The sequence below is a fragment of the Andrographis paniculata genome, unplaced genomic scaffold, assembly GCF_009805555.1.
Source record: "Andrographis paniculata isolate CXL003 unplaced genomic scaffold, ASM980555v1 Contig46END, whole genome shotgun sequence".
NCBI lineage: Eukaryota > Viridiplantae > Streptophyta > Magnoliopsida > Lamiales > Acanthaceae > Andrographis > Andrographis paniculata.
Genome location: NW_026137580.1, coordinates 4226521 through 4251732, shown reverse-complemented (window position 1 = coordinate 4251732; position 25212 = coordinate 4226521). Strand labels below are relative to the sequence as shown.

At 32.1% G+C, this 25212-nt stretch overlaps 2 protein-coding genes across 4 annotated transcripts; both read left to right on the top strand.

The window, feature by feature from the left end:
• Nucleotides 1–1084: 1084 nt before the first annotated feature.
• LOC127252736 (protein TIC 62, chloroplastic) lies at nt 1085–5451 on the top strand. 3 transcript variants are annotated; one of them, XM_051277050.1, is made up of 14 exons: nt 1096–1314; nt 2090–2210; nt 2274–2346; nt 2439–2481; nt 2730–2906; nt 3021–3102; nt 3198–3270; nt 3597–3707; nt 3791–3943; nt 4067–4152; nt 4238–4366; nt 4454–4582; nt 4973–5101; nt 5181–5451. In XM_051277050.1, the coding sequence occupies exons 1-14, from the start codon at nt 1161–1163 to the stop codon at nt 5233–5235; spliced, it is 1515 nt and encodes a 504-aa protein (XP_051133007.1). In that variant the 5' UTR covers nt 1096–1160; the 3' UTR covers nt 5236–5451. The 3 variants fall into 3 exon arrangements, with proteins under 3 accessions (XP_051133009.1, XP_051133008.1, XP_051133007.1); XM_051277051.1 differs by lacking the exon at nt 4973–5101 and having other exon boundaries at nt 1086–1314; XM_051277052.1 differs by lacking the exons at nt 4238–4366; nt 4454–4582 and having other exon boundaries at nt 1085–1314.
• Nucleotides 5452–23005: 17554 nt separating this feature from the next.
• Nucleotides 23006–25212, top strand: LOC127252332 (plastid division protein PDV2-like). Its single transcript, XM_051276471.1, has 2 exons — nt 23006–23347; nt 24455–25212. The coding sequence occupies exons 1-2, from the start codon at nt 23120–23122 to the stop codon at nt 25058–25060; spliced, it is 834 nt and encodes a 277-aa protein (XP_051132428.1). The 5' UTR covers nt 23006–23119; the 3' UTR covers nt 25061–25212.

The following is a 25212-nucleotide window of genomic DNA, read 5'->3' as shown; positions in this document are numbered from 1 at the left end:
TATATTTATAATTAACTTTATTATATATTATTATCTTTTTATAAAATAAATAAATAAATAAATAATATATAATTATTAATAATGTAAAAAAATATTATAGCATATGGTATAACACTACTATATTGTATATTAATATATTTTATTTTATAGTTTTTAGTATTATATTATTATTCAATATATGAAATTATTTGTATATTTTTTATTAGTTATTATTATTATTTATATAATTTTTTACATAAAAAATAAATATATATATAAATAAAGTAAAACAATATAATTTACGATTTTTGAAATAAATATTAAAATAAAAAAGTAAATAAATATAAATTAACGGTTCAACAAAAAAAAAAATATTTATTCCACTCTCACCAATATGATAATACCGTGTATTTGATAATTGAAAAGGAAGAACCACATTTGAATGACAATATATTGTATTTAATACTTAAAAAGAAAAGACAACAATAATATATATTTATTATGATAGTAATATTATTTAAATATTATATTTATGATATAAAAATATATATTTTCAGAAAAATGATAATAAATAATAATTTGAAATTATTATTTTTATTAAAAATAAATTTTAATAATATTAAAAAATATTATCATATCATTTATCACGTATACAACAATAATAATAATTTTAAAAATTCATCAAAATATATATTTATTAACAAAGATTTTATACGTCAAAATTTTAAAATATTTTTAAAAGTCTTTATTTGAATACGTCCAGATTTTTAAAACACTTTTAAAAGTCTTTATTGAATACACTCATATTTTAAAAATTAAAAAAAAAATTATTTTTATCTTAATATAATAAAAATTCATCAATTTTAATCCCAATATAAATATATTATCAATTATTGACATTACGGGAAACACAAAACAACAGAAGTCCGTGTGTAGATGTGCGTTCATATATTCTGATCTCGGGTGGTTGGTTCATGGGCCCTTAAAATATTCCACTTTTGCAAACCGAATACAAACGTACAGTTAAAAAAACATGTGGCAGCAATTTTCTTCGAATCTAGCGCGATCGCGCCACAGGGGATTATCCAGGACCAGGAGCATTCGTTGGTTATGGATCATATACATATCTCCAATTTTATTTTATTTACAATCTAGCTAGCTCAGGAAACTAGTGAGCTGCAATGGAGGTCCGCTGCATTCAGTCTCCTACATTAAGCAGGATTCCGCCTAGTCGGTTAATGGAGAAGACGCTATTCCTACGTGGGCACACAGGAATGCAGTTTTCCACTATTGCCCCAACGCTTAGATTTAAGAGTCATAATGTTCGACCATCAGGTATATATATATATGTCTTCCTATTTCTTCTTTCAATTCCTAACTAATTTTTCCCCTTTGGAATTGGAGTTTACTTGGTTTGGGAATTTTGGGCTTTTGGAATATGATCTGTTTTTTTTTTTTTTTTTTATTTCTGTTCTTTCTTTTTCTTTTTTGTTTTGCAATGCTGGTTCATTGTATTCTGTACGCGGAACTGATTTGGGGTCCCTGCCATGGAAATACTCGTACTTCATATTTAGGGATGCATAGATCTCATTCAGACTTTATCACGATTGCGATATTTAATTTTATCCTTAAATTGATTTAATTTGCAAATTATTTAGTGTTACTCTCCAAATCAATGTGCAAAATGTAAGATCTTTGTAGTTATATGTTCTCTGCGTTAAACATGACCGAGATCTTGTCTAAATTTTTAGTTAGCGTAAGTCAGCTTAAGCCCATCCTTATCTATAAATCTCATTATCTTGAAAGGAGGATGAATGGATGATGGTAAGTTGGAATGCCTTTCATAATTATGCTATAAGCAGGAGATTCTTTTGTATAACAGGAAAAAGACACGGTGATTTAACTTACAAAAGACAGTTTTTGCATTATTTGTATGTAACAGAGCCTCATGGAACTTCATCATTTCAAGTGTAGTAAACAACAGTGTCAAATTGTCATAGAATTTGTACTTTGTGGTGTCGACAATGCTTATATGGTGGTGTATAATGTGAGTATATATATATATATATATCCCCGTAATCCTATTTATCATATTCTTTACTCCTTTAAGGTTCTATGAAAATCAAGTCATCAACAACACTAGATGCTACTTCGAGTGATGTTGGGAATAAAGATGAGAAACTTGTGTTTGTAGCTGGTGCTACCGGTAGAGTTGGATCACGAACTGTAAGGTAGTGTACTATCAATTTCTTTTACCTAATGTTATGCTTAATAGCCGGGCCTGGTTTGTCTAGGGAGCTGTTGAAGTTAGGATTTAGAGTTCGAGCAGGTGTTCGAAGTACTCAGAAAGCTGAACCTCTTGTGAAAGTATGGCTATCCAGTCACTTTGCTTTCCATTTTCAATGTAAAGATTCCATTTGACAAACCCCATTATTAAACCAATTCTTTTCTCTCCACAGAGCGTTAAGGACATGAAGTCTGAGGATGTCGGAGGCAATAACCGTAAGATTATATAGCTTTTTGATCCATTGTAATTGACATAACATGAAGTTAAGTTAGTACTTCGACACACTTGTGGTGCCACATTAAAAGTTTTGTGTCCATCTTCTCCCCTGAGTAAGAGTCACATGCTGCAGACTCAAAACCATACGACTAAAAAAGGGGCATGTATGTATATATATATATATATACTATGAAGTTGGGATACTGTAATAATGTTTTGCTGATCGGTATATGCATCTTTAGCCCAGCCATAGATATGCTGGAGCTAGTGGAATGTGACCTCGAGAAACCAGCCGAGATTCTACCAGCTCTAGGCAATTCATCCACGGTGATATGTTCCATTGGTGCCAGTGAGAAAGAGGTTTTCGATGTAACCGGACCATACAGAATTGATTACCAAGCAACCAAAAATCTGATTGATGCAGGCAAGCTGAGTCCCTGTATAATCTATTATTAGTTTATGGCTTCTCATGTAATGAAAGTTTGTGTCATCTATGGTTCGATGCTGAGTTTATCCCTGTAACACTTTGGGCGCACAGCAACTTCTGCAAAAGTTGATCAGTTCATTTTGGTCACCTCTCTGGGGACGAACAAATTTGGATTTCCAGCTGCTATCTTGAAGTAAGGCGAAGCATTTTGTTTCTCTTCTGTTCTAATCTTAACTGCTTGTACAGTTGCACTGTCTTATTTTCGGTGTTTGATCTGAGAAAATATAGTTTGTTTTGGGGAGTTCTATGTTGGAAAAGGAAGGCCGAAGAAGCGCTTCTTGCTAGTGGCCTTCCTTACACGGTGAGTTTATTAGATTGAAATCGAGTTCCATTGAAAGGGATATGAAATATTATTTCGATGACTTATAAAAATTTAAGGGAAGTATTTGTATTTGATTTACATATATAGAATACTTGATATGAACTTTGTTGAATAATTCATCCTTCTTGTGTTAATCAAAATAGTTAATAGACTGAATAAGAATTATATTCATTTTGTGCGAAACACTATAGTATGCTAACTATGTAAAAGTACTATATATGTTTTCCACACCAATGAACAATGGGCAATGAATGAAGATAGATGTTATGTTGTTTATCCTTCTCCCAATAGCTTTTAATTTGCAGATAGTGAGGCCCGGGGGAATGGAGCGCCCAACTGATTCCTTCAAAGAAACTCACAACTTAACCTTGTCGGAGGAGGATACATTGTTTGGTGGCCTGGTGTCCAATCTGCAGGTTATCTTTATACTATTATAATGCTCTGCTTAGAACACCAACTTGACATGTATGATGTTCCCTTATGTGCTGATCAATAATAGGTAGCTGAGTTGATGGCTTTCATGGCCAAAAATCGACACCTTTCATGCTTTAAAATTGTTGAAGTGGTGGCAGAAACTACGGCCCCTTTGACACCCTTTGATGAGCTACTAAAGAAGATACCATCTAAGGGAGGAGAAATTCCCACTCAGAAGGTAATATTAAATAGAAAAATTACAAGTGAAGTAACACATATGAAAAGCATGCCTGGTGATTCTATGGTTTTAAATATATAAGATGATAATTCGATAGATAGTGTTACATTTCGTGTATTGCAGGCTGTGGAAGAGAGTAAAGTGGATGAGACTAAGACGACAATTGCAGCAACAGCAAAGGCAACATCAGCACAATCTCCATTTGTTGTGTGAGTATCCATCGATGACACATGTTCGTTACGTTGTTGAAGGAAGTATGCATCTGAAATGTGTTGTTGTGTTTTTGTAATAAAGGTACGAAGACTTGAAGCCCCCCACATCGCCAACTCCGAGTGCACCAATTTTTTCGGGAAACAACAAACCGACGGTGACGGTAAATGAGAAGCCTGAACCGAAAACCAAACTCCTTTCACCGTATTTCATGTGAGACTAACTAGTACTTACTTTCTAGTTATATACATATATATAGTTGTTTTTTGGTATGAGTAAATGAGTTTTGAGGAGCTGCAGGTATGAAGACTTGAAGCCCCCCACAACGCCAACTCCGAGTGCACCAACTTTTTCGGGAAACAACAAACCGACAACGACGGTGAATGACAAGCCTGAACCGAAAACCAAACCCCTTTCACCTTATTTCATGTGAGATTTACTAGTACTTACTTACTAGTTAAGTAGTTATATATATATATATATATAGGCAAAACTACTCATGGTTTCGAAATTCAGCGTAAATTCTCCTTATACTTTAAAAATTGTATGACTCCCTTTATACTTTAAAAACGTTGCATGAAACCCCCTCCATGGAAAAAAGTGTAGATAAAAAATCATCTTCTCATCACACAAAAAAATATAAAAAGGGGTTCATGCAACAATTTTTAAAGTATAAGGAAGCACTATACGATTTTTTAAGTAGAAGAAAATTTATGCTGAGTTTCAAAACTAGAGGGAAGTTATAGGCTGTTTTGCATTATTATTTTTTGGTATGAGTGAATGAATGGATATGTTTGTTGTTGTTTCGAGGAGCTGCAGGTACGAAGACTTGAAGCCCCCCACATCGCCAACTCCGAGTGCACCAATTTTGTCGGGAGACAACAGACCAACAACGATGGTGAATGAGAAGCCTGAACCGAAAACCAAACCTCTTTCACCTTATTTCATGTGAGACTGACTAGTACTAACTTATTACTTATATATAGTTGTTTTTTGGTATGAACGAATGAATGGATATGTTCTGCAGGTATGAAGATTTGAAGCCACCGAGTTCCCCCATGCCTTCGTCCCCAAAATATTAATTCAATTCATGATCCCATCCCATCCCATCCATAAAGTTGTCATCCATTTACAAATATTAATCATCCATGGCCTCAAATTGGTTGGTAAATTCTTGTATTAATGTGGTATATATCTGTCTGTCTGTCTGTCAATCATGTAATGTCAAATTATGAATCAATTGATTATAATCTTATTGATTCAATTTTTGAATTAAAATTGGTTGGTTTGATTGTGTTTGAGTTCTGGACAAGAAATAGATATAGAAATAGAAATATTGGCAATGGGGACACTAGTTGTTTTTCTCCCTCGGCTTGCTCCCGTATGATATATGCATGCACAATGCCATTTTTGCGATTGCTACGTAAAAATGATCTATAATAATTTTATTTCAATCATAAACTTCAATTTTTACTTTAAAAATATATTCTCTATGTATTCTTATTTTATATAATTTTTCATATCTATAAATTACACCCCAATTTTAATTGATTTTTACATTAGATTCATACACATATAATTTATATTTTATTTAAAAATTACATATATGAAAATTAATATTTATAATTAATAACTATTACAAATAAAATAATTTTAAATAAATAATTAAATGCTATCAAGACAAATATGATATAATAATTAAACAAAGATAATGTAATATTATTATTTCATAACAATTTATTAAAAAAACATATATTACAATAATAGTTCAAATAAAATACGAAATACTTATTCAGTGGAGTTACTATATTGCTCTCATATATGCTCTATTAAATCATTACGGAGTGCAAAGTGAGCATCTTTATCTCTAATTTGTTTATGTCGGGCAAGAAATTGTTGAAGTTGGATGGTTTCATCGGTTGCCATTTCCACGGATGTGGGTGGTGTTTCTAAAACTTCTCTGATATGTGCACTGAGATCTTGTTCATCTTCTATTTATCATATTATGCATATTAATGCAAGCAATGATAATATCATGCAGAGCATTTTTTTTTTTGGCCAAAATCGAACAACTCCAGCAATTATATGCCAACGTGATTGTAGAACTCCGAAAGCACGCTCAACATTTTTTCTACAAGACTCTTGTTTCTGTGCAAAAAGTCTTTTTTTTTTGACCTCGTGGATCACAAATAGTTTGCACAAGCGTAGCCCACTTAGGATAAATACAATCAACTAGATAATACTCCATATTATATTCTTTCCCTTGAAGGGTATAATATGCGGGAGGAGCAATACTAGAGCAAGATTTGAAAACAAGTGCGAAAATTCTAAAAAATTAATGTCATTATTGGCACATGGCATACCAAAATATGTATGCCAAATCCAAATATCATAATCAGCCACAGCTTCGAGAATAATAGTTTGTGATCCACTACGACCTGCATATTGACCTGCGAAAGTCGTAAGATAGTTTTTCCATTTCCAATGCATACAATCTAAACTGCCCAACTTACCCGGAAAACCACGAGATTATCCAATATGAAGCAACCTTGCAATATCATTAGCATTAGAATGTCGAAGATATTCAGTTGAAAAAATTTCAAACACGGCACGGAAAAATCTTTCAACACTTTCAATTGTTGTTGATTCACCAATTTTAATGTACTCATCAGTTAAATCTGCAGGTACACCATATGCTAACACCTAAAAATAGCAGTTACCTTTTGTAAGGTTGACAAGCCAAGTCTACAAAGACCATCTCTCCGTTGTTGAAAATATGGATCATGATCTTTAACCGCATAACAATACGAAGAAACAAACTTCGAGACATTCAAAATCGCCGACGAAACATTTGTTCATTATGTAAAGGATTATTTGAAAAATAATCATTATATAAATTATGATATGAACTTTCACAATCACGATTAATTACTCGATGACCTGGGATAGAGCTTCGATGGGTTGATTGAGAGGGATTGAGTGATTGTTCCAAATAAGCATTATTTTGCATCAATATGGAGATTTCTGTTTCATCCTTTTGAAATGAGTCCATGAAAATTCTACTCACTTCTTCATCATCAGACGATGAAGAGTTACTCATATTGAAAAAATAATATTGTTTTGATAAGTGAATCTAAGTTTGATGAATAAACCTTCGTTGGATGCCCAATAATTTATAGAATAAAAATTTTAGATAAAATATAAGTATATGAGAATTATTTGGATAATATAGATATTCATCCAACGGATGAAATGAAGATGAAATCCAAACTAACGCTCATGATTGCTATGACATGGATAAGTGGATTTTTATAATTTATAATATATAATAATTGATTGGATAATATAGATATCCAATCCAACGGATGAAATAAAGATGAAATCCAAATGAACGCTTATGATTGCTCTGACATGGATAAATGGATTTTTATAATTTATAATATATAATAATTGATTGGATAATATAGATATCCAATCCAACGGATGAAATGTAAATAAAATCCAAACGAACGGTTCGGATTACTTTTGATATAGATAAGTAGATTGTTATAGTATGTATATATATATATATGTATAGTCAAATATAATATAAATAATTGAGATTGGTCAAAAAAGTATTTTGATCCAATGGCTAGGGTGTTGTGAAATCTAAATGAATGTTTGAGATTAAGTTTTTCAATGGATAAGATTTGATATCTATCCAAAATTTGTCTATAAATATATCTTTCCACTATTTGAATTATTGCACCAAAACCACTAACTTCTCATTCTAATATAACAAAAGTTTATTAAAATTTCTTCTCAAAATGTCCATCTGAGGTGGTGGTTATAGTCATGATGAAGATGTGGTGCTATACCAATATTATTTAGATATCTCGCAAGATCCAATTACCGGAAGACACCAATCTATGGATCAATTTTGGAATCGAATCACTTATGCATACAATCAAATTAAAAATCTTGATTGGGAAATACGTAGTGCAATATCTGTACAAAATCGGATCCAAGCCATGGAGAAAGTTGTTTGAAAGTTACTTGCTTGTATCAAGAAAGTAAAAACTTTAAAACCTAGTGGAGCTTTAGAGATGAATATTGTAAGTTATTTCATAAATTTATTGTTAATATATATAGCTTGAAAGTTCTATTTGTAACCTTAAAATATTGGTTGCAGTTAAATCAAGTAAATGAGATACTAACGAAGGAAGATACAAGTTTTAAAAGGAAGATGCAAGTTTCAAAAAAGGTTTTAAATTTGATCATTTTTGGAATTTGTTAAAAGATTTTGCATAATTTAATGATCACAATGAAACTAGAAATCCATATAAAATACTTCAAAATAATTCCACTAATGTATTATCATCGTCAGATAACACTGCTTTTGAATCTCCTGGAAATTCATCATTTTTTGTTAACTTAGACGATGATGAGAGTGGGTTAAATTTAAATTATAATGTTGGTGGGTCTTCATATGAGCGCCCCATGGGGTGAAAAAAAGTAAAGTAGCAGAAGAAAAATAAAGACAAAAAGATGCTCATGTTAGTGAAGTTAAAGAGCAAAATTCAATGGTTGTGAAAATACTACAAAAATCAAATTTGCACAGACAATAATTTTTGCAACTAGAATGAAAAAAAAATTAGCATTTAAGAGAATGACACACGAGGAAAAAAATTATGAATATGGACTTGAATGCTATTTCTGGTCCTGCTCAGCGTGCTTATTATCGGCTCAAGAAAAATAAAATTTTACAATAAAAGAACAATGAAATTTCAGGATCAAATCCACAGTCTTCTTCGAATATGTTTTTTCAATATTTCAATGATATTGGTGGAGATGGAAATTCTGATATTCCTCCATATTAAATCAGTGTATTTTAATATTTTATGCAATTGTATTTTATCAATGTAATTTGTTTTTTTTTTAAAGCAATTTGTTTTATGTAATTTGAATTCTATCAATATAATATTTTATGTAATTTGCATCCTATGCAACGTGCTTTTGTATTTTAATTGTATTTTTTAAATAATTTTATAACGTACATTATTTTCAACTTTAAATAAATTTAAATTTAAATACACATGTATCATCTTTTAATAATTATACATACATATTATAATTTTTTTTTGTGAAAAATATATAAAATAATTAATTTTAAAATAAAAAATTAAACATAACTCTTTACAAAATAAAATTACACGTTAATTTACAAAATAAAATTACATATCACTTTCAAAAAATAAAATTATATATCATTTTAAAAAAATAAAATTACAATCACTTTTAAAATATATAATTAAACATTATTTTTAAAAAAAATAAAAATTATATCACTTTCCAAAAAGTAAAATTATATATCAATTTAAAAATACAATTATACATTATTTTTTTAAAAAATAAAATTATATATTACTTTCCAAAATATAAAATTATATCACTTTTAAAAAATAAAATTATACATTATTTTTCAAAATAGTAAAATTACATGCAATTTTTTAAAATATAAAATTATACATCATCTATTAAAAAATTAAAATTACACAATACACCCCAAAAAATACTAAAAATATAAAAACTCCACAAAAACTCCACTCCAAAAATGGAGTGGAGCATATCTGCAAATATGGGGGTATTTGGGGTGGGTTGGAGCCCCTCCCCCTATTTTTTGTACAACCCACTACATATGCAGTGAGTTGAAGATGATCTAATATAGCCCTGCTGACCTAATCCAAGTGTTTTAAGTACGTGAGACAGTAGTAGGTGTTGTGCTGCTGAATTTGTAATCCCAATTCGGGGATATATATATTGAGATAAAGAATCAAATTATATTAATTGAAGGGTGACTTTGATTTAAATCTCTGTCGGTTAATAAATGTTTAAATTCAGTCCCTCCAGATTAATAAATGACATTGCACTCCCTACATTTGCATAATATTTACACTGCAGTCCCTACTATTCAATTTGCCCATGGAATAATGAGTTAATGTAACAAATTTTTATATTCTTCGGTTGATTTTACATAAACTTATGTTTTCTATTTACATACTTTGAAATTATCTCACGATCCCAATCAATTTTTTTCTTCAAAAACCATTCACCTTCTACTTTCAATTCGTTGCCACTGAACGTCACCCTAAATACCATCGACACCGTCGCACTGGAACTTGTTCGCATCAAGGATGAAAAGAGAAGATATAACAAAATTACGTTGTTTACTCGAAAATGTTGAAAATGTTTCATCTCTGAAACAAAGTTCCAAGAAGTAAGTTAAAGTTTATTGTTTTTGCTAGAATCGATATTTTAACTTTGTATTTTTTTTTTCTAATTCATAATATGCTTTTATCTTTTTTTCTTGTGCCTCTATCGGGTGATTTTTTTAAGTATTAAGGTGTTAGACTATATCTCTAGCATAGTGTTGGTTATAGATGTATCTATTTTGCGATTAGTAGAAATTTTATTTGTTCTTTATATTGTTTATGAGTGACTCACATTGCCTTTAGTGTGCCTAGATTGTTAATTTATATGCCTCAAAATAGAAGATTACTTACTTTTGGCAGTTGTGCTATAAAATTGTATTTGTGTTGAGTATACTCATGAAGACATATCTTTGTTTTAAAATGATGTCAGACCCGAAAAAGAATAAAATGGCTTACCTCCAGATTTTTTTTATACAATTCTTCTATACAAAGATCGTTAAACTTAAAGTTGGGAACTGAAAGATCTGCAACTCACACTGTTTGGGTATTTTCTAAATTGTCTGAAAAAAAAAAAAAAAACTACATTGACATCGGTTGCCTAGAGTAAAGTGTGCTTACCCTAGAGTAATTTATTTATGAAAGAACTCTAAAGTTAAGTGTGCTTACCCTAGAGTAATTTGAGAATGAGTGACCCCCTAGAAAGTCTCCCAGGGTGCAGTCTACAATCCCGACATGCTCGGTTTCACGTGGCTTGCGGCCGGGGTGTCACAGTTGGTATCAGAGCCAAGAACTCTAGTCTCTATAAGTATGATTGTTTGAATTAGGGGTATGTACATAAAGAATTAAATTTGCTCCTCATATATTCTAATATATTTTTTCGTTAGGATGTTTTTCTAGTCTACAAAATGCTAACATGGACAAAGAAAATAAAGAGTGTGGAGACCAAGACATATCTCATAAGTTATCCACTAATTCATCGCTATGTTTTATCATAATTCACAACATCATATGTTATGTCAAACATATTTTATGTGATATTCCCATCCATCATTGAATACATATACAAATGATCACAATGATCGTTTCAACAGTATTGATTGATATAAACCAATATTCGATAAAATTGCAATGATATATTCAACCTATAATTGTTTAAGCTAGCAACAGTCATGATTGGGTGTCGAGAAACCCCTAAGTGGAAGCGACATACTCCCAATGATGAGATTTGTTCATTTATTTCACTAAGTTACATACTTCTGAGCTGAATGGATATGCTCGCCTTGAGAGATATTCCTTATAAGTAATTTTATACATATTCGACTTATTTTGAGAAACTATGTATTCACCAAATTTTTTGAAAGCATTAATAGATACATTTTATGTACACATCAATAACTAATACATGTCTCATAGAATGGGAGGGTTCAATATGTCTCATGTGTAACACTATGGACCATGTTATACAGTAATGAGTACATGAGGAACATAAAGGACCTCAAATATTACGTAGAATTTAATAAGCAAATTCATATGTAATGTATTGTTGTTAACAACTATTACTTTTACTCATATTTTAATAATTACAATAACTTGTAATGTACTTTCATTATGAATGCACGTACCCTTATTTTCTACTTTAAAAGAATTTGTTTGGACAAATATATACCTTGACATAATAGTTGTGTACACCCTGTAATATATAAGAGATATAATCGAATTTACAAATCACTCAATAATGGTCTACATAAATTTACATTCAATTTACAGTTTTTCATAAACAAAAGAAAATTCCAGCCATGGGAAACACACAAGAAATACCTACGATCAAATCTCCTTGCAATTTTTTCGGTTGTCATAGACGACCACAATGATCATATTTTTAGTTTGTTTCACATGTTGTGATTCAAACCGCATTTTATTGACCAGTCTGGTTGGATAGATGATGTGTGATAAATTATCTTTGTTTACAAGTTGTTGCGCACTATATCCATATCGTGGGTCAGCACCAAGTTAATGGATTCATCATAGACATCACATATTGCCGGATGGAATCAAGCATCCCAATACAAGGTAATGACCTTGGTAAGCGCACCAAACTATTCAACGATGCAGCTATATTGGTATTTATTATTTCTCAACGAGTCTCTTGAAATAGATAATTCGCCCGTCACTAGTGTTGCAATTGTGCAATGAAGTTTTGAGCAAATGGCAGGGCCTCTACAACATATGTTATATGCTGCTCAAAATTCTTCTATAGAGGGGCATAATCGGTTTTGTTGAAAACGGATGTCCATCGTTTCTTGTTGTGCATTGGATATCTCTGCATTACCTATATGAAATTTACTTATTGTGTTGTACATATAATAATAAATGACACATATACTTTACACATACCTAAGTGTGAAATTTGTCCACTAGGTACCGAAGATAGTATACGTTGTGGGCTTCAGAATATACGCCAGAAATTTACTTTAGAAGTTTCGAGTGTCTATCCAAAAAAAAATGTATTCTTTTCAATTATCGACCATCAGCATGAAGAACATACCTTAAACTCTAGAAAAATCATTCCTATTGCTTATCATTTTCGAAAAACACCGTTGCATAGCTATATGATTTTAACATTACCTAATACAAGCACATAAAATAAATACCAAGGTTCATAGATGATTAGTCATAGTATATACCAACAACATCAAGGTATTTTCAAACAAATCTATCATGCAATATAAGACAATATGAGTATAAAATTAATAAATAGGTATATTATACTGGGAAAAGTATCCGTGAAAATGTCCACGGATACTAGCAAGAAATCACAACAGGCTCCACAAAACTTTTTTCCTATGTATACTGTCCGAACGAAAGATTATAATGAAATTCAATTAGCAACTACACCAATCATAATCTCAAACAAGGCAACAATCACTGAAGCAATAGTAAAATACTTACCGAAATGAATCGCGAGCCCTAACAACACCATCTTAATTAACTAACAAAATTATCGCACCAAATGAACATTGTACACTGAGGAATCAAACCTTCTCCTTACCTATTTTCTTTTGCGCGAAAGAAACCTAAAATTTGGGATTTGGATTCGAAACCCACCACACAGATTCACCATCAATCACAGACTCTTTCCGGTGAATGAAACTGAACGATGTAGACAATCTTTTTTCTTTGCGCAAATGAAATCAAAGGCTGGACAGAATTTCATTCATTTGAGCGAAAAAAAAACCTAACAAATAGAGAGAAAAAAAAAATAAAATTGATAAAATAAATTTTTGGTTGAAATGGAAAAAAATTGGAAATGAAAAAATGGTGGAGAGTTAATGATAAGGATTTTAATAAATGAGTATCAAAACTGTTTGGAGACTGAATTTAAATATGAAAATAGAGGTAGGGATTGAATGATTTATTGTATCGTGTAATATATATTTTCTATTACGGGTTAATATGAATCTAGCTATGGACAATTCAACAAAAAAGAATAATTATTTTTTTTTCAAGATCGAGAGACATCTGGATACTAGTAGAACCGTGTATGACAGATGACCTGAGGCGTCGAAGGTTTGAACCTATGACCATAAGTCCACCCCACACCATCGGGTCATTCCTTACGTGATTTAATTCATGACTTAATTGCTCTTTTTTTTGTAGATCATGAAGTGGTTGGTGTGTGAGGTTAAAGTGCAAAGTCATTCATAAATTGTGATTCCATGAAAGGCAGCACCCCCGATACGGTGCACAGCTGCTCAACCCCACCAAATTCAACTTTGATATTGTTTTTATTATTTTAGACGAGATATGTACTTAGGGCACCCTTAACGCAGAAACCCACCACAAGTTTCTTCCACGTGTAACGTCAGTTTTAAAATAAAATTATATATTTAATCATATTTTTTATAATATTTAATAAAAATAAATTAGTATTTCTTAACAATAAAAAAATAAATAAAAATTAATTTTTATGAATTGCACTCATATAATAATTAAAATTTATAAATTTATAAATTTAAAATATTAAATAAAAAATTAATTAAAAAAATTTAAATATTTTAAATAAAACAAATTTTTTATAAATATAATTTTTATAGTTTATTATATAATATAAATATTATTTTTATTATTTATTAAATGATAAAAAAAGGTCATGGGCTCCAATAAAATAGGAAGGAACGGTACACTCGCAGGTGACCGTCTCTCAATGTTGACGTGGAGGGCACTTGCTGGGAAGCACCCCGTTGCGGGTGGCCTTATGCATATGAATGAATATCTTTTAACTTATACTCAAAATAATTTGATTGGACATATAAATTTAAAAGTAATGATATTTTAATATAAAAGTATAATAAATAAAAGGTAAATACAAATATTGTAAAACTTTTATTAATAAAATTGATAAAAAAAAAAAGCAAATTAGTTATTATTTGTTACGGATAATAAAATTATAAGTAGATAAAATTGTTTACATAAACACGCGGCCAAATAAACTGTGAGGACGACCCAAAAATACTTATGTATTCTATTTGTAATTAATATCTAAAAATATTAGTGAAAATACTTAATTTGGCCGCTCTCAAACGTATATCATCATAATCAAACTGGGTTAGCAAATGTTTGTGTTCTTGTATGCTTTTAGTGATTTTTTAATTTCAACAACAATTGGTATCAAAATCCAATTCGAAGGAGTTAGTCGGTTGAGTGAACCAAATGACATTGGGCATTGATTCTAAGAAATCCTCATTGACCTTGTTATTGGAATATGTTGTAGTTTCTTGTGTAGAAAGTCTTCTGGCTTTGTGGTGGTTTGTTAGATGGTCGATCCCGACAATTATGGTGAGGTAGAAGGTTCCTTTGTGATAGATGGTGTCATTGGTTATGGAAAGCCCTTGTTGAGTTTATAATTGAAATATGTGGTGGCGCCTTATGACGAAAGACTTTTGGCATTGTGGTGGTCAGTTGGATGATCGGTCTCGAAAGTTATGATCAAACAACAAATCTCTTTATGATAGACGGTACAAAATAGATAGATCAGTGGAATATTACTGGACGAGAGACTGTAGGTTATATGATCCTTAGTTTGAGAGGAATATTATTGAGTGCAAACTTAAGTCTGATATTGGAAAATTAAAAGAAATACTCACACCTTATGAGTCTCACGTATAATTCCACTTATATAAGATTTTTCGGAAGAAGTCCAAGAATAAGTCCGTATGAAATTGGCCCAAAACGGATAATAGCATACTAATATTATAACAGTCTATATTATATTGATTATTATTGGTGATGAAATTGATTTGCATCGCTATGCAATCAAAAAACATCATCAAATAATGTAAATCAATAATAAAAAATGTTAATGTCATTACATGAACCTAATGTACTGAAAAATCAATGTCAAATTCACAAGCCATATGATCTCACAACTTCAAATATGATCGTAGGCTTACCATCTTCACATAAAAATTGATTTATTCAAACGGTTGGACAATTTTTCCATTACAATGCATACAAATGAATTCTTCTAAGCAACCCTGAAAAACCACTTGTCTGTAAGTCAACATGCGTATAACTTTTGGACATATTATAATGGTGATAATCCAACTTTACCAAGTGCATCAGAGAGTTGTTGAATCGAACTATGCCTCTTAATAATCTACAATGCGTTGAAATATGAAATAATCATTGAATAAATGATTATAGTCACCCTTGCGAATTTTTTTCTAGGTAAGCTCTTCATTTTTTTAATTTAATGTGTACTTTCTTCCTCCTTGTATAAAATGATCCTCAAAATTACTATATGATGTTGACGGTTTTGCGTCTACCATTGGTAAGTAGTTTCAAACTCTTTGTCTAAATCAAAACTCATTCAAGAGAAATATAAGTAACATTTTGATTATTTTTAAGATAATGAAGAAGTCAAATTTTCTAATAGTGTATTTAAAACAATGTTGTAAAAAAATTATGAAACTATATGTTCATGAATAGTTGAAGAAATTAAATTGAAAAAGTATTTTATTATGCATAATGAGAAGTAACAATATCACTTACTAAAATTTAATTATTTAGTACAATAAAATTATATAACATGCATGTGTATTTGATTATAAGGAGTAACAATACAGTATTTTCTTTGAGCATATTGAAGTGATATGGCATGCAGTATATTTTTTATTGCAAGAAATAAAAAAAAATACTTTATTAATCAATTTTTTTAGTATAATAATCTAATATATCATACACTGCTTATTTTAAAAGAAGTGACAATATAATGCTTGAAAAATTAATTTTTGTTATACAATAAACTGATATGCATGGGCTACGTGCTACTTGAGGGCTCTGTTGCTCCCTGAGCTTCATTCGTGCCTTTAATTTTTATAGTGGCAGCGACCGGCTACAACAACGGGGTGAATAAAAGAAAGCAAGAATCAAAATGGAAGAAGGAAAATAATAAAAAATAAAAGAAAAATATAGAAGAGGATGGAGGAGGATAATGATGATAACGCTGTTGTTGTTGGACTTGAAGAAAATAGTTAATATTGTGGGCTTTTCTATGTAATTATATCACATTAGTTAACTAGGGCCCATTGCTTGTGTTATAGCCCATCTAATATCATATATATACATAGTTAGAAAAATGTAAAAATAATTTAGTTAAGTTGTATTCTGAAAGCCTGAAAGCCTAACCGTATTCCTCTGTTCTTCTTCTCTTTCAAGAAATTCTACAACTTCTTCATGGTATCAGAACGGTAAATTCGATCAAGGGTTTGATTTCTTAATTTTGCAGTATTTTCTACTAATAGTTTCTATATCTCTTATATAAGTTGTTGCTGAAATTTTTCTTCGGCTACTATTGGATTTTTTTTACTGAACTCTGATGGCAAACATATCTCCATCTTTTGATTCAATGACAAATCCATTGTCATCTAATATGGTTACTCTTCCAAGAGCCTTAATGTTATATTATGGAGATAATCCAGCACAAGCCTTATCTACTGTGTTACTTAATCCAACCAATATCTTGCCCTGGAGCCACACAGTGAAAACTGCTTTAATAGCGAAAGGAAAATTGGGATTCATTATAGGAACTCAAATGTGTTCTGCATCAAACACATTGCAGCATGAAGCTTGGATTGAAGTAGATGCAATGGTAAGAACTTGGCTTCGAAATTCAATCTCATTGGAATTACAGGAAGCATTTGTATATAGCAAATCTACAAAAAAAAAAATGTGGGACAGCATACAGGAAAAATTTGGTCAATGCAATAGCTCTATGATCTACCAATTGAAAACAACTATTCAGAATTTGAAACAGGGAGATTATTCACTTTCATTCTACTACACAAAGTCGCAGAAAATGTGGGATGAACTTGCTGCCAATTGAGCCACCAAACATATGTGTAGTTTTTAACTGCTCATGCTTCCTACATCATCATGTAGCAGAAAAACATCAGAGAGATCAACTCATTCAATTCTTAAAGGGGTTGAATGAGAATTATGAAGGCCTGAAAAATCAAATTCTTGTTATGAATCCTCTACCTTCTATGTCAAAGGCCTACTCAACGGTTCTACAAGTTGAAAAACATAAGGAACTACAAATTCTCTTCGGTAGATAAAAGTTCCCATGTCGCCCTAGCTGCTGATATCAACAAGAATACTCATACCCTATATAGTTCTACAAACAAGATGGATAAGAGAAAAAAATATTGTTGACAAAAGAAACTTAGTTTGTGAATACTGTAAAAGAAAAGGTCATACCAAAGATACATGTTTTAAACTTCATGGAGTTCCTACTTAGGAAAAAGAATTACAGGAGAAAAAAAGCCATCATATTAATAATGTGATAACTAATTCATCCAGAGGAAATTTAGGCACCAATACTAATTAAGGAAATCTTGAGGCAATGGTTGAAGCTGCTGTGAAAAAATTATTTCTCTCTAAGAACACATCATCTGATGGACCAGCGGATTTCTGTAATTCCATCCTTGAATACTCTGGTAATGTCTCTCTCTCTAGCACTATAGTTTTAAATGAGTGTACTTGGCTAATTGACAATGGAGCATCTTGCCGCATTTGCAAAACCTTAAACACCCTGTTTGATCTCAACCAAGTACTTAATAAACCCCAAATTATGCTTGCCAATGGCATCATCATATATCCCTCGTATATTGGTTCTGTTTATCTCACACATAATATCACAATTCACAATGTCTTTTACATTCATGAATTACAATACAATCTTCTCTCCGTCAGCATGAAAAAGTTGTTGTTGTGGGACAAAGAGTGGGCAACCTATACACTCTAAATCTCAATCCTGGGTCAACTTCCACCTATACCTCCCAAATGATAAATGATGCTTCCTCATCTCCATCACCATCAGAGTTATGGCACATTAGACTTGGATACCCTTCTCAACAGACATTAAAGCACATCAACATACAACCCAAGATGTCTTCATCTGATATTCCTTGTGACATTTGCTATAAAGCAAAACAACATCGCAAACCTTTTCATAACAACACTTCATCTATCTATTCTTGCTTTGAATTGGTACATGGTGACTTGTGGGGTCCTTTCAAAACCCCAACTCTTACTGGTTGCTCTTATTTCCTTACTTTAGTTGATGATTTCTTTAGAGCTTTATGGATTTTCTTACTTTATAATAAACAAAAGATCTCTAATGTTCTTACAGATTTTTTCTCTCAAATATCTACTTAATATGGTGTCTCTGTCAAAAAATTCAGAACTGACAATGGGGGGAATTTATTGGTACAACTTGTCAAGCCATTTTTCATAAACTTGGCATTATCCATCAACACTCATGTCCTTATAGTCCCCAACAAAATGGCCATGTAGAACTCAAGCACAAACACCTATTACAAATCACTAGAGCACTTCTTTTTCAAGACAACTTACCTAACCGTTTTTGGGAGAAGTCTTGTTTTATTCTTCTTGTTTACTCAATAGATTACCCTCTAAAACCTTAGAATGGATCTCACCTTATGAGAAATTTCACAATATATCACTTGATCTTACCTTTTTCAAATCTTTTAGCTGCCTAGCATATGCTTTGAATGTATAACCCCGCAAGAATAAACTTAGTCCTAGATCAGCTAAATGCATATTTCTTGGCCTACAACCAGGGGTTAAAGGTTTCAAATTGTACAATCTGGATACTTTAAAGTATGCATCACTAGAGATGTACTATTTCATGAAAATATATTCCCATTCTCTTATCCCTCATCTACTCCAAAGTCACCAGTACCTTCCAATTCTCCTCTCATTTCTTACTCCAATCCATCTCATATCCTTTTACTTTAGCAATGTCTCTCCATGACCATTTCAAATTCCCTACTTCCTTCAGCTCTTAATCCTGAGGTGTCCAACCCTATTGTGCCTACTTCTCCTACCTTCACTTCTCCTTCACAATCTAATATTTCTCATATTCCTTTAGAACCTCATAATAGGCCTGTAAAACAAACAAGAAAACCAGCATGGCTGAATGATTTTATATGTTCCACAGTTCATCCCTTACCTCCTACTACTTTGTAGTTGTGGCATGGTGTTTCCTCTGTTGACTTCCAAGTACCTTCAATATATTCTCAAACTAGTAAAGAAGAACACTAGAGGAAAACAATGGATGATGAATTATAGGCCCTCTATGCCAATCAAACTTGGGAGTTTGCACCCTTACCTGAAGGTGTCAAACCAAAATCGTGCAAGTGGATTTATAGAATAAAAACCAATGCCGATGGATCTTTTCAATGTTGCAAAGCCTGATTAGTAGCTAAAGGTTTTCTCCAAGTTCCGGGGAAAGATTACACTGATTATTTTGCCCCTGTGGCAAAACCAGTAACTGTACGAATATTACTAACCCTTGCTGCTACTAGAAAATGGAGAATCCACCAACTTGATGTCAACAATGCATTCTTACATGGTTGGTTGGATGAAGAATTGTATATGGTACCTCCTCACGGATGCCTAACACCCCCTGCTTTGGTTTGCAAGCTTAAACGTTCTCTTTATGGCCTAAAACAGGTCCCTCGTCAATGGTATAAGGAATTTTTGTCAAAGTTGATCTCCTTTGGCTTCATCAGATCATCTCATGATCATTGCTTATTCACTCTCAGCTTCAATGCCCATTTTATTATTCTTCTGATATGACAAAGCTTATACTATTATGAACCTTGGAACAACATATCTCTTCTTGGGAATACAGGTTTAACACTCTTCTCATGGCTTAATTATCTCTCAAGACAAATTTCTTTTGGATATACTTACAGAATCTGGAATGCTTCACTCTAATCCTGCTGCCACACCTACTGCTTTGGAAAACAAGCTTCAAGCCAAAGTTGGTACTCCTCTATCATTTTCTCAAGCCTCACAATTTCGAAGATTAATTGGTCGAGTATTATATCTCACCATGACTCGACCAGATATTACTTTCGCTGTTAAACAACTCTCACAATTTATTGCTGAACCCACATCTCAATATTGGAACGCCATCCAACATCTTCTCAAATATCTTAGAGGCAGCATTGGAGCTAAGCTATTCTTCCCCTCACCATCTACTTTAGCCCTATCTGTCTATTCAGATGTTGATTGGGGTTTGCTGCCTGGACACTCGAAAATCATTAACCGGGTTCTGCATTTACTTGGGTGATTGCTTTATCTCTTGGAAATAAAAGAAGCAACCAACTGTATCTTGCTCCTCAACTGAAGTAGAATTTTGCGCGCTAGCTACCTCTGTTTCTGAACTTCTTTGGATCACATATCTGCTTCAGGATTTTTGCATGTTTGTTATCACTCCAATACCATTACATTGTGATAACCTTTCTACTATCCATTTGGTCAAAAATCCGGTTCACCACGAGCGATCGAAACATATTGACATTGATTGTTAGTTTGTTCGACAACATTTCACTCAAGGACTCCTACACTTAGTTCACATTTCTACCACCGACCATATTGTAGATGTCTTTACCAAAGCTCTTGGCCCCTCCATTTTTGCTCGATTTTTATCCAAGCTTAACTTGGTGACCCCCAAGTTTGCGCTTGAGGGGGGGGGGGATGATGGATGATGATGATGATGATAACGTTGCTATTGTTGGACTTTAAGAAAATAGTTAATATTTTGGGTTTTTCTATGTAATTATATCATATTAGTTAGCTAGGGTCCATTAATTGTGTTATAGCCCATCTAATATCATATATATATATATATATGCATAGTTAGAAAACTGTAAAAATAATTTAGTTCAATTGTATTCTGAAAGCCTTAAAGCCTAACCGTATTCCTCTGGTTCTTCTTTTCTTTCAAGAAATTCTACAATTTCTTTAGAGGATGAAAATGATAACTGCAGTGATAGGTGAATGATGTTACTTTATAATATTTTATAAAATTTCTACTATTCATAAAAAAAATAAAATTTCCCTAAAATATCAAATTTCAAATCTACTTGTCACTTTTTTATATTATATTATATTAAAAATTAATTTTACATTCAAAATACTGTATTAATATTTATTTATATTACACCATACAATTATTCAAATTTAAAATTATTACTATTCAAATTCCAAATCAAAATCCAATCCTCAAACCAACACACCCAAATGAAATGAAAGAATAAAGATTTAAAAAAAAAAATTGATAAGAAAAAAATTAAAAAAAAAAAGAAAAGAAAAGAAGAAGAGGGAACGAGCGGTTGTGGATGTGACAGTACAATTAGAGTAGAAGTAGCGGCTTGAAGATCGACTACTTAACCGTTTGACTCCCGATCTTATATTTTCCGTTGACGATTTTTCGGCTCGCAACAGCTATCCTTTCCAGGGTCAAAAATTCGACAGGCTTGAAGAAAGATTGATGCAGGTGAGGCCGCATCAAAGTTATTTGTGACTTCATTTTCTCTCTCTAACATGGTTGTGTTCTTTATATACATATATATGTATGTGGATGTGTTTAAAAATATACAACACTTTATTTTTTAAACACATATTAAATACTCTTTTTCCGTTAAAATTAGTTCATTTGGATCTGATACGAAAATTTTAAAAAATATATATTTTATTGAAAAAATGATAAAAGTAAAATGATAGTAAAAAATATTTTTAAAAATTTAATTAGAAATTAAAATAAACAAAGAAATAGTATAATAAAGATAGTAATATTTATTATAAATAATTATTAATGAAGCTTAATAATTAAATATTATTTTTTTAAACTTGTCAAAATTAGTAATAAGTTAAATTTACTAGACGAAGAGAATATTAGTTTATATCATAATACTAATAAAATTATTTTTATTATTTTATTTAATTTGTAACTCAAATTCTAAATTTACTTTAAATAGTGAATACTCCATCCATTTCAGTTTTTTTTTTTTTTTGTAATTTTGTTGTAAATTAAAAAATAATAGTAATATTTTATTAATTATTGATAGTGTGTATAAAATTTTGATATTTTTATATTTAAAATAATTGTATGAATAATGATATATTTATAATTTAAATAAAAATTAAAATAATATTTTAGTATTAAATTAATGTTAGTTCTACGTATACTTTGTAGTATTATTAAAAAAAAAAAAAAGAAAAAAAAAGGAGGTTAATTTGAGTTGGGACTTATGAAGAACTTTTTATATATAGGGAGTGTGGCAGAGCTGCCTGCCCCTCCCTCACCTGAGAGGAAAGCCTTTTCACGTGACGCCTCAGTTTCTTTTCGATTTCCGCAATTCGACCTTGTTGCCAACCGCAACCGCAACCGCAGCTTGGAATGGAGGACGACAGGATAGGCCTGGTTTTGGCCAAAACTGCGGAGTTGAGGTCGAGGATTGTCAGTAGCATCCGCAAATCAACGGATGAGTTAGGAGGGAAGGCAAGCGAGTCGAAGGAATTACAAGTAGGGACGCCTGTGGAAAACCGGGAAGACGACGAAACCGAGAGTCTTATCAATGTTAAGGACGCTCTTGAATCCATCGAAGGACTGCTCTCTTCTCTGCAGGTCCCTTTAGTTTTATTATCTTTTGAAATATTGGAACTTAATTGTACGTTTTGCAATTGAGTTGCGAGGAGGGCGAATAGCCAGTTTTTGAATTTTCAGATTCGATTCTGTTTATCGGGGCTTGAGGTATGTATATTCAGGTGACTAGGTGACTGTTGAGTTTAGGGTTCGAGTAAAACTACTTTCCCTCCAAATTTCCGCCATTGTCATTCTCTTCTTACTTATTTGCTCCGGATTTTGTTTCCTCAAATGTGTTGATTTTCATCTAGGTTCGAAGCAAAATGTGGAAAATTCCAACTGTGGAGGTTTTCATTACTTAGTAAAAATACTTGTAAAGCATAATTGGGATATTATGATTACGATGCTGCAGCGAATTGTAGATGAATCGTATTATAGAATATAGAATCTATCGTTTGACTTGCTGATTGGCTTATTGGCGGAATTCCTTTACAAGCTACGCTACGTAACGAGAGGTTCTATGAATCTAATCAAATCCTACGGCGAATTAATCATATGTAGGATGGAAAAGTTCGTTCGATTTATTTCCCCCTTTGTAAATCAGCCTCTTGATGTGTTCTGACTAGGTTAGTTTGATAAATCTGTAATGCTTTACACGCAGCTTCGGTTTCTTACTTATCTTCTTCCAAGAAGTTTGGTGCATTGTCCCTTTCTAAGACTGGATCTCAATACAAAATTACTGAGTTGTTTTGCTTTTATATTTTTCAACGCATTCACGTTGAAGTTGTGCATAACGTGGGAAGTGCGGCGAAGCATTATCTGAGCTTTCTAATTACTTCATTTGTGTTTGCTTTACCTATTTGCTTTTTGCTAGGTTTCCATTGATAGACCTCACATTGTTCACTTGTCAATCCTAGTTTGATACTCTCTAAGGTTGACGCGATTGTCACCCGTTTCTTGATATATTTACTTTCAGTTTTATTATAAAGTGCAGCATATGATTATTTAATCAAATTGGATTATATTATCCCAAATGGTACGGTTGTTTCATACTAGTTTATAATTTGATTGACACCTTACGATACTGAAAATATCTCTGTTCAATGTCATCCATTCAGTGGCTAAAGATTTGACTTCTGATTCGTGCAGGATCTTCAGCAACGACAATGGTGTGCCAAGGAATCTGCCTTGGTCGAGATCGAGTACAGCCGCAAGAAGCTGCTCAACGAGCTGAAGGAATACAAAGGCAAGGATTCAGAAGTCATACGTGAGGCAATTGCATTTGCAGGCGAAACAGAGGATAGCAGCAGCGATCTGATTCTTCCACCATATCCCACCCGACCTCACCTGGACAACGTATATCCCCCAGCTCTTCCTTCCACAGATAAATTCGCCCAAAATGGAGATACAGGTAGTCCTCATGAATCTGAGGAAAGGGGGGGCGTGTTTAAATGGGTGAAGGCCATGATAGGTGCTGCAGCAAAAACATCATTGACTGTAGTCGGGATTGTTGCCATCTTGAGTTTGTCGGGATTTGAGCTGAGGCTGAGGAGACCGGATAATCGATTCGAGCTTTCACAAGTATTGAAAGTGCAAGGAAATGGAAATGATGAGAAGGAAGCTCCACATGAGTGCCCGCCCGGGAAAGTTGCGGTGGTGGAAAATGATGAAGTACGCTGTGTTGTCAAGGAAAGAGTCGAAATCCCTTTCGACTGTGTGGATGCTACTCCTAATGTGAGGTATGGTTTAGGATGAATTTGAAAATAGATAACGCACGTTACTACTACATGCATATATACATTTTGTTGCGAGTAAGATGGTATGGTAATTTGTTTGGAAGATGGTACAGTACTGTATTGTTGCCTTAGGCTGGTCCAGATTATTGGGTTGGGAAAATTTGATCGGCA

Coding starts and splice junctions, on each gene's coding strand:
- LOC127252736 (XM_051277050.1), top strand. CDS start 1,161: ATGGAGGTCCGCTGCATTCAGTCTCCTACATTAAGCAGGATTCCGCCT. Junction 2,907..3,020: donor CAAAAATCTGATTGATGCAG/GCAAGCTGAGTC, acceptor TTGGGCGCACAG/CAACTTCTGCAAAAGTTGAT. Junction 4,367..4,453: donor CTCCTTTCACCGTATTTCAT/GTGAGACTAACT, acceptor GAGGAGCTGCAG/GTATGAAGACTTGAAGCCCC.
- LOC127252332 (XM_051276471.1), top strand. CDS start 23,120: ATGGAGGACGACAGGATAGGCCTGGTTTTGGCCAAAACTGCGGAGTTG. Junction 23,348..24,454: donor GACTGCTCTCTTCTCTGCAG/GTCCCTTTAGTT, acceptor TGATTCGTGCAG/GATCTTCAGCAACGACAATG.